This window comes from Zeus faber (genome assembly GCF_960531495.2).
Source record: "Zeus faber genome assembly, chromosome: 16".
In the NCBI taxonomy this organism is placed as follows: Eukaryota; Metazoa; Chordata; class Actinopteri; order Zeiformes; family Zeidae; genus Zeus; species Zeus faber.
This window is the reverse complement of record NC_137202.1, coordinates 4,131,964-4,147,914: the sequence shown is the minus strand read 5'-3', so window position 1 is coordinate 4,147,914 and position 15,951 is coordinate 4,131,964. Positions and strand designations below refer to the sequence as shown.

General features: G+C 43.6%; 1 protein-coding gene across 1 annotated transcript in view; it reads left to right on the top strand.

Annotated features, from left to right (window-relative positions):
• Positions 1-15,951, top strand: part of LOC307242687 (protocadherin-15-like) — a gene marked incomplete at both ends in the record, with an annotated part of 287,981 nt that overhangs the window by 232,082 nt on the left and 39,948 nt on the right. The window contains 2 exon segments of the mRNA XM_080017227.1: positions 80-207; positions 15,662-15,877. Of these exon segments, the coding sequence (XP_079873353.1) occupies positions 80-207; positions 15,662-15,877 (344 nt within the window).

The window sequence follows — 15,951 nt, the reverse complement described above, 5'->3', positions numbered from 1 at the left end:
GGTGTAATTGTGTGGTGGAGAAGTGTGGTGTTTACCGCTGTAACTAAGATTAAATGGAGTCCATTTACACCCTCTTCAGCCAACACGGCCAAGGTGTTCATCGAGGTTCGGGACGAGAACGACCACGCCCCCGTCTTCTCCAGGAAGCTGTACATCGGCGGCGTAGCCGAGGACACCAAGACCTTCTCCTCCGTGCTCAAAATATTTGTAAGCAAACATCTTATCTGTTTGGTTGTTAGTTTGATTTTTTTTGATTGATGATCTGTCTGGGAGTCCACCATCGGCATTTTCTGTATTTTGTGAACCAGACAACATGGAGAGAGAAATGTCAGAAAATGTCAGTCAGCTTGTTTAAAGTTCAGATTTTCTTCCCAATAAGACAATATTCTGGATAAAGCATCGCATTTGTAGTTCGTAAAATATTTCTCCAAACCTTTTCTCTGCCAAGTCACACTTTTTACAATGAAATAATCCCACAGTTACCACCACTAAAAACATCACAAACATGTAGAACTGTGCTTATTATTATGGCCTACTTATAGTACAGTGAGTGATGACTCACAAACAATTTCTTCATAGCGAACAACTTTAAACTTTAAATGACCTAGGAGTCTGGAGTCACTCCGGAAATAGCGTGAATCTTTGACTCACAAACTGATAATAATGACTGAGGACTGAATTTAAGTCAAAGGCAAAACATTTGCATCACATACATACAAAATGCGATTGTAAACTATATACAAAATAATATACAAAAATAAAAAAAGTAACCAAAAATTAAAACCAGAAATAACCAAATACAGTGGTACCTCGACTTACGACTGTAATTCGTTCCATAAGAACGGTCGTATGTTAAAACGATGTTTAACATACGATGTCGAAGCAATTTTTCCCATATAAATTATGAAATCATGAAGGGTGAAAATAAACAAAATACACAGCACAATCACAGTAAATATGAAAAAAATATGGATAAGCCACGAACTACGTGCACACACGATGTAGGTCGCCCGCTGACTGACTGCTGACAGGCCGCTGATGCGGCAACTGCAAATTTCCATGCTCGTATCTTTGAGCAGTCGGTCGCAAGTCGATACAAATTTTCGCGGTAATGTGTGTATGCACAGGATAAATTAAGCTTAAGCAATAACTAGGGGTAAAGTTGGCAGTATAATAATTATAATAAAAACTCTATAGCGCCTTTCAAAGAACCCAAGGTCGCTTAACAGGAGAGGGGGGGTGGACAAATTAAGGGAGAGAGGAACAAAAACAAAACAAAGGAATAGCTAAACTAACTAACCAATGGAGAAGGGCCATGGTGAAAAGGTGGGTCTTGAGGGTTGTTTTGACAGTCTCTAGGGTTGGGGCATTACGGATTACAGGAGGGAGAGAGTTCCAGAGGGTGGGGGTTGCCACGCTGAAAGCTCTGCCCCCGAAGGTTCGTAGTCTGGTACGGGGGACAGACAGCAGACCCATATCTGAGGACCGCAAGATCCCGGATGGAGTGTCCTAGTAGAGGAGGTCGGACAGGTATTGGGGGGCGAGTGCGTGAAGGGATTTGTATGTGAGGAGGAGGAGTTTGTAGGAGATGTGGAACTTGACCGGGAGCCAGTGGGGGTGGATGAGGGTGGGGGTGATGTGCTGACATGGCTTGGTGGGGGTGAGAACCCTGGCAGCGTGGGCAGAGTTCTGCACATACTGGAGCCTGTCCAGGGCTTTGTTGGAAACCCCGGACAGCATTCCATTACAGTAGTCCAACCGGGAGATGATGAAAGCGTGGATGAGGATTTCAGCCACGGAGTCTGAGAGTGAGGGACGGAGACGGGAGATGTTTTTGAGGTGATAGAAGGCGGACTTGATGATGGATCTGATATGTGACTGAATGGAGAGGGTAGAGTCCAGGAGAGCACCCAGGTTTCAGACCTCGGCGATGTTGTGATGGAACAGCCGTCGACGGGGAGGAGGAGATCTCCAACCTTCCAGAGCAGTGGCTTTGGGGCAACAACCATGAGCTCTGACTTTTTGCTGTTGAGTTGGAGTAGGGTAGTTGTCATCCAGGTTTTTATGGCATGAAGGCAGTTGACCAGAGACTGTGAGGGGAGCAGAGTGGATGGTGAGGTGCTGAGATAAAGCTGTGTATCATCAGCATGGCAGTGGAAGTTGAGACCATGGTGACGAATTATCTGGCCGAGGGGGAGCAGGTCGATGGTAAAGAGTGTTGGACCGAGCACAGAGCCTTGAGGGACGCCATGGTTGACTGGGGCATTGGAGGTGGAGGAGCCGTTGATGTTGACAAACTGAGTTCTGTTTGAGAGATATGATTGAAACCATGAGATGTTGGTTGCTTGTATGGCTGTGTGTATAACATAGGATATCAATATAGATTAATATACTGTACTGGCCAATTAAATATGTATAACAACAATAATATGGGCATGGATAACAATATGTGACCCATCGCAGATTTTATGTACATTTGGTGCCGTTTGACTTTTTTTTCATTTGAAATTGGAAAATCAGAGCTTCAAAACAAGGTTTCCCTTGTGTGAATCGAGCAAATATTCTTAAAGCTATGGCTTGTTAATGACGAGGGTGCGGCAAACTGTGTTTCTGAGATAATCACCCTCAAAGTTTTCCGAACACTTGGCTTCATTCAGCCAGCTCCCAGAATGCAAATGTATTGGAGGACCAACAGAGCCACATGGCTACTTGCCACATGGCCACTTGACACCCTGCTGAATGGGTATAAAAGTGAGAGTTTAAAAGTGTGGACAACAAAACTAAATGTACAGTCTGTCTATAATACGAGTCTCTGTATATCAGCCTCAGTGTGTCATTTAATATATAAATGTGGGTATGCCAAATATCTTCAAAATTCTTGGAGTTATTATGTTGGCAACCCCAACCCTACCCCAGCTACACTCTGAGAGCCTGTTGAGGCTGCCTCTTTTCATTTTCGTCCAATACTACTTTTTCATAATCTACATCACCAACCTCAACAGTCACGCCTTCACGTCTCATCACGTCATAAGCTTCTTCCGTTGTAACAACAACAATAGGCGTGTCATCAGCCTCCTCCAGTGCTTCTTGAAAATATTACGTTTTATCATCACATTCTGGTTGAAATCCGCTGTTTGAAGGGTTCTCCAAGTTCGGGATTACGCCGGTATCAGATTCACCATCACTCATTCCTCGGCGTCGCTGTCGGAGAACTGACTTTCATTGCGGAAAATTAAGTCCAGTACGCGCGCCCGACACTGACTTTGATCTATCTCACTGGTCAGATTAAGGTCCATGATATGATTTAGATCTTCCGCCACCCGCTTCTCGTAATCCATAACATCAAGGGGATAAAAGTTGGAGAGACAAGTGAGACCGAAGGATCCTCGTCCTGCGCTTTAACCATCTGTTTATGGACGTGACATCAGCAGAAAATACATTGAGATATAAAAAAACCCACAAAGGAACACGAATCTGGAAAAATCTAATTTTCCTTCCACAAAGCTTTTTTCAACTTATTTGGCAACTCGTGGAGATTTTAGAAATGCAAGACAAGTCGGGTTTTGCTGCGGTGGGTCACATATGAGAATATTCAGTATATCATTTTATTCTCATCATTCATCATTCATTCTTATTATGATTTGTCAATGTACTTGATTAGTCACCTTATTGTGATTAGTCAATTTACCTGATGAGTCACGTTATTCTGATTAGTCACCTTATTCCGTGTGTAATGTGTGTATGGAAACATACTGAGTGCTCAGCCTACAGCAACTCCATGATAATTCATCTGATGCACTTCTGGTGGTGAAGTTGCATCCCTTCGCTCCTGCACTCCCTCTATCCCTCCCTTATCTACGAGCAGGTGGGATCAGAGTAGTGGACTGTAATCCCGGTTAGCGCACGCAAGCGTAACAGAGAGATTCTGTGTGATTATCATCCAGAAAGAGGTCACTGTCTGCTGCCCTGTGTGTGTGTGTGTGTGTGTGTGTGTGTGTGTGTGTGTGTGTGTGTGTGTGTGTGTGTGTGTGTGTGTGTGTGTGTGTGTGTGTGTGTGTGTGTGTAGCTGAGTGCTACTGTAGACATTGACTGTGACTGCCTTTTTTTAATAACGGACTAGTTTTTTACCTACTCTTTTAAATTGTTTTTTTAATCTTATTTTGAATCATTTTTCCTCTTTTGGGAACAACGAGACCAGAGGAGACTCCCCCGGACAGATTATCCAATTAGCAGAATGTCAATGTTACAATATGACTGAGGTTAAGCTGCTGTTAGTTTAATTTGATGGAATTTAATTTATCCTAAATGGGAAGAAGAAGTTATTTATATTTGGAAATGGAGAAAAGCATTAGACTCGTAGAAAGCAAGAGAATTGGACGCTATCCATTTAGTTAGAGTTGTATTTCAAAGGTAGGGTCACGGTGGCATCAACTCAAATAAACATTAAAAACAGCTCCATACAGAGTAGATTTCCTGCTAAAGAGTAGGTACCTGGGTTTTTTTTTTAATGAATTTACAATCTTGGGCTTATGGAGAACACCTTTTTAACCTTTTCAATAGGCAAAAGGGCAAAAATACAGGAAAAGTGTAGGTGTACTCATTACTGCCACAGCGCACTAGCAGGGTTGTAGTCTGTCGGCAGGTCAGTCAGTTAGTTTCACAGCTATATAGGATGGTGAAGTACTGCGTTTAGAATTTATTATTAAGAAGTATTTTCACAGAAACTTTTTTTTACATGTTTTTCGTGCCATGCAAGTAGGAATCTAAGAAATAATTAAAAAAATATAAAATAAAAACACACTCAGGGTGTCTCTCCACGGCTCTTCTGCTTGCCTGTCCCGTCCCGCTCCGCTTTCACGTTCACATTTGCATGTCGGATTTTTAGGTGGGCGTGGCTAATTCTAATGTTCATTACAAAACTCCAGTTGTTGTCCAGTTGTCGTAATTCTTAGTGATTTTTTTTAAATCTCATTACTACATCAATTCCCTACACATTAATTCGCTGGGTTTGGCAAAGCAGCAAGTTGCCCTTTAAATACCTTCGTGAGACTTTTGAGGCCTTTGTCTCAAACTTTCCAGCATTGCGTCTGATTCAGCTCATTTTGAGATGATTTGCAGTTTGACACTGAATAGAAGCATTGAAGGGCAGGTACACTTGGATTAAATATCCTGGAATTGACGATGATCTGGGTTTTGGTCACTCATTGTTAGTGGAGTTTTATGGGCATCAAGGTAAGTAGCAATCAAACTTCATTCACAGCTTCAGTCCTCACAATAAAATCACATTTATTCCGAAAATATCTTCATTACCAAAGGTCAGAATGAGTTCATTCTGTCAAGTGCATTTGCATATACGAGGAATTTGCTGTGGTGAGGATCAGGAGTGGTGCGTTTCTACAGACAATAAGCATTTAAAAAAGGTTAAGGGTCAAAACTAAAATGGATGTAAATATAAAATTTAATAAAAAATCTCCAAATATACACAAACAGGCAAAAAATAGAAAACAGAAATAGTCAAATATATGAAAATATACAGAATATAGAAATTCACAGGATAAGTTATTGATATGCATATTTTTTTCGATATAGGGTATGAATTATAAATTTGTGCTATCAAGTTATTACAGGTTGTATAGTGTTATCACTATATTGTTGCACAAGTATATTAGACATAGACCTTTAGACATGGAATTGAACATCAATCTCCAACCGCATGTCATCAGCAAAAAGTGGAATCCGTGCAGCAGTGATGCACCTGTTGAAGCCGCCGTCTTTTCTTTCTTGGAAACCTTCTCCCTTTCTCTCTTTTGTTTGTTGTTTGCTTGTTTGTTTACAGCAAAAATAAAAGGGAGGCGAAAGTAGATGAGTATGGAGGAACTATTCAATGGTAAAAAAGGATGAAATGTACGGAAGTGTAATGCATCCACTTGAGAAAAAAAAGCCCTGTTTTTCCGAATCAACGAGAAACATTTTCATGAAAAAAATATAAATAAAATCATAACCAAACTGAGCAGGATTGTGGTCCTGGGAGAAGCGCTCATTCCTCCTTGAGAGCTCGATTTCAGGGAAGCATACATGTTTAATTGAATCCAGTTTTATTTTGGTATGGGTTTGAAACATTGGGAGATACTCGTGTCTTTAAGTAATATTGCTGGTATTGTTATTAGTTTGTCGACTTTGCGCAGGCACCTCAGGACTTAGAGGTTGTTCAGATGGAAAGCACATTCTGATCTGCTGGACATTGCCGCATTTCTCCAGGAACAGTTGAACCAATAGGCATCATGCCCTGCTCTTTTTGTTTTTGTAGGAAAAACAGAGCAGAATGCTTTTTATTCATGAAATCTTATCTTGTTAGTTCTGAAAAACAGAACAGAATTTTCTTTAATGAGAACTTGTCTTGTTACTTCGGAAAAACAGAAAAGATGTTTTTTTTAATGAAAACTTAACTCATTAACTCGGAAAAACAGGGCATTTTTTTTTTCTGTAGTGAATGCACTACACGTCTGTAGAATTAACTGAAAAGGAACCAACAAAGCAAATTCAGAGCCAAATATATAAACAACCAGCCTTTCCCAGATTTCGACTTTCATCCTACCTTCAATGACTCAAAATAATGAATTGAATAATCAACTATATTCATGTGTCTGTAATACAATTGGTCAAATTTGATCAAACTATATTTGATTTTTGGTTGCACGGAGGTCACTTTAGGGCCTTAATTAGGCTTTTGAATAATTAAGAGAGAGAGAGAGAGAGAGAGAGAGAGAGAGAGAGAGAGAGAGAGAGAGAGAGAGAGGGAGAGAGAGAGAGAGAGACAGAGACTGTGAACGATCGTTCTGGCTCAGGGCCAGGGAATGAGGAAGAGGAGGCGGGCGGAGGCGAAACAGTACCAGTTGGCGTGTTTATTAACAAGTCTCTAGAACAAAAGGTGGCTCGTTGGCCGAAAAAAAAACTGCGGGCTCGCAGGCCCATATACTGTATATATAAAAAGTTCTGGGATATCCAGGTATCTCCAGCTGTCTGTGTACTGTACATGTCTCTGTACATGCCCATCCTACTGCGGGGACACACACACACACACACAGTTATACCTTCCTGTTTTGGGGATCAGGCGAATCAGTGGAGTCCCTCCGCTGATTAGGCTGATCCCCAGCAGCTGAGTGGCGGGACTGCACCGCCTGTCTACAGTGGCGGCTTGGCCTCGCCCCCTTGGTCCACCACATACACCCACCATCACACTTAGTCTGGGCGCTGTCCGGCCGACAGCCGACACTCTTTTTCTACGGTGCTGTACCTCGTCTCCCACTCTACCAGCTTGCGGCTGAGGTACAGCACTGGCCAGTCCACACCCTCAACCTCCTGGGACAGAACTGCTCCAAAACCCCTGTCTGACGCGTCCATCTGCAGACACAAAGGAAGAGCCTGCAGCACGGCTCTGACCACTGGACTGGATTAGGAGCACCTTTTCGAGTCAAGTCAGTCAAGGGGCTGGAAAGTGCCGCAAATTCCAGCACAAACCTCCTATAGTATCCGGCCAGCCCCAAAAACTGCTCTACCTCCTTCTTAGTCTTGGGTCTGGGCATGTTCACGACTGCGGCGGTCTTATCTACTAGCTGTCGGAGCAGGCCCCCCCCCCCCAAGTGGTACCCCAAATACCGTACCTCCCTCCGCCCAACCGCGTACTTCTTTCGGTTGGCAGTGAGCCCCGCATGCCTCAGGGATGCCCACATGCTGCAAATGCCGCTCCCACGTATCGCTATGAATAATGACATTGTCTAAATATGCAGCGGCAAATGCTGCATGCGGGCGCAGGACACGGTCCATGAGTCTCTGAAAGGTTGCGGGGGCACCAAACAACCCGAACGGAAGCACTCCGAATTGGTAAAGGCCTTGCGGAGTGGATAAGGCAAATTTTTCCTTGGACTGCTGGGACAAGGGAATCTGCCACTAGCCCTTGGTTAAATCCAGCGTCGTAAAAAACCGAGCCGTACCTAACCGGTCGAGAAGCTCATCGACGCGGGGCATCGGGTAGGCATCGAACTAGCAGGATGGGGCTGGACCAGTCGCTTGTAGATTCCTCGATTACCCGCATGTCCAGCATGGACTCTAATTCCGCCTGTACTGTTTTCCGTTTGTTTTTGTGCAGGCGATACGGCCAAGAGCGTACTTTCCCCCCCGCTGTCGTCTCCACATGGTGGAGTATGAGGGGCATACGGCCGGGCATCTTTGCTCTCAGGTCCAGGACGTACTGGACCTGGTTATTATTGGCGCTGGGACCTTCCTGCCAGTTTTCCTTAATCAGGTAGAGCACCCCATGAGGGCTCCTGCTGAACAATAGCTGAAAGGGGGAAAAACCCCCTGGAGGACTGGGGTACCTCCCTCACCGTAAACAACGAAGGTTCAGCCATGTGTCCCAATTTCGGCTGTCATCGTGGACGAACTTTCAGATCATGTTTTTCAACGTTCTGTTGAAGCGCTCAACCAGGCCATCCATCTGTGGCTCAATATTTTTTTCGTGTCCGAGGTGACCAGCCATCGCGTTATAATGAGTCGCCTGGAAGACTAAATCCCGACGGCTTTTAGGGACCAACAATTGGGTTACTTCTTCTCCTGACTGAGCATCACGTTTCACTCGATATAATCTATCCCTAATTACGGCAAAGTATGGGTGACTGAGAGCAGCCTCTGGACGCAATAACACGCCATCAGACCAATCGTCATCTGGGCCAGGTCTACAGACCCCAGACCCCGCACAGCGTTCGTCCTGCTTTTCCAAATGGCCAGCTTGGCCACCCCCGAAACAGTGTTCACCAGGACATGGACATATTTGTTTAACACAGTGTAAACAGGACCGAAAATAAAGAGTTTAAAGGAGAAGCTCTCCCCCAGACCCTGAACCCACTGCTCCAGTAGCCCAAACAGCCCCCGCAGCCTAGGACACAGAACAAACAGGTGCTGCAGCGTCTCCTTCTCAGAGCAGAAGACGCATCCTGCCCCCGTGAGAGAGAGAGAGAGACAGAGAGAGAGAGAGAGACTTTTGAATTTTGTTGTTCTTTATTGGAACATTTCTCTTACAAACATATGTCATGTAAAATATGTCATGGAATGGAAAACAACATTGTTCTCATCTCACTCTGTCACATACACACACACACACACACACACACACACACAGACACACAACACATCAAACAAAATTCACACCAAGATAGAAATAACATTTTCAGAAACGTTTCCAATTCTAAATGCATACAATCAATTCCGCTTCATCAGCAAGACATAAATCCCTATTTACACACCTTACAAACCTTTCTAAAGCCTTCAATATTACTGATGAGCTGGTAATAGGCATATTATGTCCTAAGGCACGCACAGACCACATTAGCCATGGGTTTGAAGGCCCTTTACCTTGTTTCTGCTGGCTAGCCAGGTGGATCATTTAGCCTGCCCAAACAAGAAATTAAGCAGAACAGATTTAGCTTTTTTACTGCAAGACTACAAACGCCCCAAAATATAAAGCCCCACAGAGAACGATTCTCCCAATCTCTTACACTGTTCATCGAACGCTTCAAACAGTTCAGAAACATGATCACATTAAACAAATGCATGTACAACAACAACAAATGCATGTTTCAGCTGGATCCAAGAATGTGTTTGTCCCGAGTCCAAGTCCCAAGTCCCCAGTTATTTTTCTAGTGGAGGATTGTACAGCACTCTCCACCAAAAACCAAAATTCTGCCCCACTAACACTTCCTGCCAACGATGCTGCTCAACACTCAGAAGGTCTTTTATGTGTTTGATTTTTACTACTGCCCTCTAAAAGTCCTCCCCCATAACGTTCTCCAGGCTACCCAGGCTCGAAGAACTAAGAGTCAGCAGCTTGCCACTCTCCTCAATCCAATCTTCTCTAACAAAAGAGAGATGGACAAAGATGGAAAAGGTGGTAGATTCTCCTCCCTCGGTAGGTTGAAAAATACCACAACTTCTTCAGAAAGAGCGCCTAAGACATCTCTTTGATATCTCTCCAAACTCCTCAGAGAAGTTATGCTGTCTGTTGGGCTAACTCCTGGGTGGTCTTCCAATAAGCAGCTCCATCTTGCCGCAAGTGTCAAAGTTTTGAAATCCCAATCCTCAGCATCTGATCCCTTGTTGTTGCAGAGTGCAGAGATTGCAATGGAATAAGTGGGTCGTAAAAAAATGGGCTCATCCCATATCCATGCCACAGGCTCCATGCCTCCTTCTCATAGTGTCTTTAATAACCTGCTTTCAACATGGAGGAATAAAAAGGTGAAAGTCTGTTAAGGTTCTGACCCTCTATCTTTGTCAGAAAAAGCTGATAATTCAGTCCCAGCCCACCTGCTCTTCTTAGTAGCACTCTCTCTCGAGTCTCTCCAGCAGGACTCCGGTCCACATAACAGTTTCTGAGCAGTCTGAGTCTAAAAGCAGTTGTCCCGCTCTCAAGATCCATCAGCCCCTCTCCTCCTTCCTGTAAGGGCAGATATACCTGTAGTACTTCAGTACCCGACCTCTGTACAGCAATTTGGACAGTAACCACTTCCACTTAGAAATCTTGGATTCCAGTTATTGTAGTCCATCCCAGTTCTTCCTGACCCAGCCCTCTGAGCCTATATAACGCCCTAAAAGCTTAAGCCCCTCTCTACACCACAGTAGCCCACCTGTTAACTGAGGCACTTCCTCCCTCCTCCATGAACCATAAAGTAAAGCCTCGCTCTTAGCCCAGTTCACTTTAGCTGAAGCAGCTCTTTCATAAATTGTTAGGCTGTTCGCTAATTCCTGTATATCGTTTTACAAACAGGTCATCTGCATATGCATGAAGTTTAAAAGGGGTACCAAATTCTAACTCTTCTGGACTTACTCCCTGCAGCTTATTCCACAACAATACCAGAAGAGGCTCAATAGCCAGAGTCTCGAGCTGTCCCGAAAGAGGACATTCTTGTCTGATGCCCCGCCCCATGCTTACTCAGTCCCCTGCCCACCGAAGACTAGACATGAGGCTCCAGTGTAGCAATCTGACCCCAGCACTAAAATGTTCCCCACAGCCAAATGCAGATAACGTTTTAAAAAGGTACCCGTGGTCCACTCTGTCAAAAGCTTTTTCCCGATTAATGCAATTGCACTGCTGCCTCACAGCAAGAAGGTCCTGGGTTCGATTCCCGCCTGGGGCGCTGTTAGCACCGTGCTCTGGTGGGTTATCTCCCAAATAGGAGCCTTTCTGTGTGGAGTTTGCATGTTCTCCATCTAACATCAGTAAGGACCCCCACCAAAAACATGCGCAACATCATCGTCGACCAGCGATGGACATTTGGAACCAGGTCCCCGCGTGCGTCAAGCCAGGATGGGTCAAATGCAGAGGCCACATTTCACCGGCCACCATCCAAAGCATGTGTGTGTATGCATGTGTTGTTGTGTGGCGTGTCATGTGATCAGTAAAGATTCTTCTAATTCTTCTTCTAATCACACAGTAGATGCAGGTTATCAAACAAGCAACCTGAGCAACATGGTGTACAGTTTATTTACTCCTTTTCAGTGATTGGCCCCAGACAGCTCATAAGCCTATTTTCTTGGCTTTTAGAGAAAATCTTAAAATCAGCCCATAATAAAGCAACAGGTCTCCAGTTTTTAAGCAAGCTCAAATCACCTTTCTTTGGTAAATGTGTTAGTACCGCACGTCGACAGCTGAGTGGCAGTTCTCCGGAATCTACGCATTTTCATAAAACATTGAACCAGTATTTATCAATGGTTTCCAAAAATGTTTTTAAAAAGTGCACTTGCAGTCCATCCACCCTGGAGCGTCTGCAAAAAAGCGCTTTGCTCAGCTCATTGAAGGTAATGGGAGAGTCCAAATCAGTGTTTTCCGCATGAGAGAGTTTTGGCAGGTCCTTCAGCAAAGTGTCAGTACATATGGAGTCACACAATTCAGCAGAAAACAAATTGTCATAAAATGTAGCTGCTTCTTCCCTCATCTCGTTTCCCATACATGTTAAAGACCCATTATGCAATCTTAAACAATGCATTTCTTTGGTTTCACATTGCTTTTTCTCCAGCCCCAAAAAGAAAGAGCTTGGAGCTTTCTCTCCATCAGCAGAGAAAACCTTGACTTTATCAGTGCCCCCTTTGCTCGCTCCTGTAGGTATGTTCCCAAATCTCTTTGGAGCATAGATATGTTTGGATTTTTTTGCACGTTATTAGTACCTATCCTTTCATTTTCATATGCTATTCTCCAACTGCTCCAACACCATCCCTGTTTCGGCTGTGGAAAAAGCGGCGAATTGCTGAACAAAATTCCGAATGTGCCCCTTACCTGCATCCCACCACTAGCTCAGTGATTCAAAACCACTCCTTCTATCCCTCCCCCTCAGCCAGAACTCCTCAAAACTCAAGCAAAACTTGGCATCTTGCAGGAGCTTTACACTGAACTTCCAATAAGCAAATGACAGGTGGTCAATTGCAATGTGGTGATCAGAGAAACTAACAGGTGAAATTGTGGATTCAAACAGCCTATTGCAGTGGGATCCCTTTATATAAAAACGATTTAACCGCGCTGCACTTACTTTATCTCCTAAGACTTTAGACCATGTGTTTTGTTTTGTGTTTTTTTTTTTGTTTTTGTTTTTTTAATCCTCCTATGTATCAAGTCAATTCGCAGCGTTGACCACATCTCTCAGTATCACTGCAGCTCCTATGTGGGGTTCTTCTACCTTTCTGTCTGAAAGTGGATAAATAGTGCAGTTCCAATCCCCTCCTTTGATCAAGATCTCATCTCGACTGACCAGGAAAATCTCCTGTCTAATCTTCCCAAACTATAAAGCCCTTTCGATTCTTGTATTTAGTGCATAGAGTTAATAAAGACAAAGCCCCTGCCCTTAATTTTAGTCCTAACAACTAACAATCTACCTTCACACACTTCATTGTTTTACACAATTATTTACATCCAACCCCGGTGAAAATAAATTGGCCAACCCTGCACTAAAAACTGTGCCATGGCTCAACACATGGGCTCCCTTCTAACCTATTCCCCAATCCACCTCATTCTCCACATTCTCCACATCACTATGTGTTTCCTGTAAAAACAGGACATTAATATTTTTATGTTTTGTGAATTCTCCGAGCACAGCTCTTTTCCCCTGGTCTCTGCCACCATTCATATTAAGTGTGCTTATTCTTAAGATATTCATAAATAAACGCAAAAGGAGAGAAAATGAAAGAACAGAATCCAGAAGCCAAAGCAACAAAAAAATATTAGTGAACACACCCATTAAGAATCATTAAGACTTTTGCGCACAACAGTGGCCCATTTACTCAATTTACATTTACGCAGAGGTGAAATCCCTGTGGGCTTTTGTGTCCCTGCTGCATTTCTCACTGATCCTAAAAATGTTGTGTATCAGGAAAGAATTCTGTAACATCAATATTTTTTGTTTGAGCAAGAAAATCATCCAACTCCTCTACAGAACAGACCTCAGCATCCCCTCGGACTAGCTCGTATTTCCTGTGATATCCCAGAGCACTCTGATAGGAAATAATCAATTTCCTCCTGTGATTCCCCTCCCTCCATTGGAATGGGGGCCCCCCTTGTGTCCTGTGGCTTATTTCCTCACAGAGTCTACCCGTCCCTTGCTCTTACCACTATTCTCACCTCTACCCTTCCTCCTCCTCTTCCCCTCCCATTCATCCTCTGCCTCTGTGTTAATCACCACCTTAGTTTCACCTTCACCTCCTGTTTTATTGTTATCACTTGACCCCTCGTGCTTCTCTTTTTCAACACTGTTTACATCACCACCAACCTGCTCATCCGGTCTATCTATTACACTTGTCTTGTCTACACCTGTCTCGCACCCCTCTGCGCCCCCCTCCGCCACCGCGCACCCCTCCCCCACTGCACCCCCTTCTGCCAGTACCGCATTTTGAGAATCCCGAGTAGGTCCCTTGCCACTATTTACAGAGATGCTCTGATCCTGGACCGTCTGGACCTTGATTCCTGTCTGATAGACCACGAACAGGCCAGTCTTTATGTCCGAAATTGCCATAAACGAAACAGCGTCCACGCTCTCCGTGCTGTCATAGACAGCATATGAGCTGTCAACAGATTTTGTGTTGAAATTGACATTCAGAGTTTGCTCGGTGTTGTTTAAATACATGCAAACTTGTCAACGGAGTGACAGAAGGTGCTTCCGTTGAGGATCAAGGATCAACCTGATCATTCTGAATCCGCTTGCAAATTTTCCAACTCGAGAGAACCTCTTTTGAAAGACTGGAGGCACATTGGAGATTACTACCCGTGACGCCGGTGCAACCAAAGCAGAGACCGACACCAACACACCTTTCACCAAAATTCTGCTCGCGATGACTTTATCAACTTGAGATTCCTTTTTAAAAAACACTAACACCGCCGTTCATTCTAGCACCATGACTTAAATCTCCACACCCCACCTGTTCTCCCACTCCTTTAAGAACATCTTCCACCGTAACGCTGCTGACCAGGAAACAACGCAATCCATGTCAGAGCGTGATTTGTTCCAATCCACCTGATTGACACGCCATACCAGTGCAGCTTTACCTGGCCTGGCACCACACCAAGCCTAACACCAAGCCACCACACCTCACAGCACCAACACCAGTTAAACCATTTATACCACAAAAATAATATATTAAACTTCCACCCTATAAAAGTTAGAAAAATCTGAATTAAAGTAGGAAAAAAAAAGTGAATAACTTAGATCAGAGAAAGGAACAAACCTCAAACCAACATCTCTCAGCGGAATTGGAGAGATAGAGAGAGAGCGAGCGAGCGAGAGAGAGAGAGAGAGAGAGAGAGAGAGAGCGAGCGAGCGAGAGAGAGAGAGAGAGAGAGAGAGAGAGAGAGAGAGAGAGAGAGAGAGAGAGAGAGAGAGAGAGAGAGAGAGAGCGAGAGAGAGAGCAAAGGAGAGAGAGAGAGAGAGAGAGAGAGAGAGAGAGAGACCTTCTATTCATCAATGTCACCAAAAACAAGTTATTTTACAGTTTATGCCGGTGTGGGAGCCAGCCAGCGCCCTTGTCATATCCATTGTTTTTGATCGTTTAAAAGAAAAACTCTACTTTGCCTCCTGCTGGTAGATTGGTGTCACTGCGCTGGGTCTTAATGGGGTATATGGTGATTTTTGTATTTTGGTATTATGTTGATAATGTGTAATTACACTACTGGACCTACCTACTACTTTAGCTTTAATACATTGTGTGCACCTCCACATATACTCTGCTACAAAAAAAGCTAATGTGCAAAATGTATTGAATATGAGACATTTGGGTCATCAATTTAGACCTTAAAGAATCACACTATTTTTACTATAATGAATTTAATTATATATTTATTTATTTATTTATTTTTATTATAATTCATTTTTTAATTTTCTCTTAAAATTCTACTGTCCTTATTTTTTATCTTGTGTATTTTGTCAATTACTTTATGAAATAATATTATAACTATATTTTATTATTTCCTTTTTATACTTTATTTTTTATTTATATTAATAATTGTATCATATACATACATATTCTTACATTTTCTTCCCACCTTATTTAGCTGCTGTGACCCTCAAATGCCCCACTCCTGGAGATCAATAAACTCTTATCTTATCTTAATAACATATCAACATTTCTCAAGGCCACGGATCAGGATACAGGGAACTTCAGCGCCATGGCGTACCGCCTCATCATCCCTCCCACGTCTGAGGGCCAGGACAGCTTCGTCATTGAGACGTACACGGGCATCATTAAGAGCGCCATCATGTACCGCAACATGCGCCGCTCATACTTCAGGTTCGAGGTCATTGCCACCGATGACTACGGAAAAGGACTCAGCAGCAGTGCCGATGTGGTGGTAAGTCCTCCGTTTGTATCATTTATCGTGATATTATCCTGATGTGAGACACTTGTCACAAATTAGCCATTAGC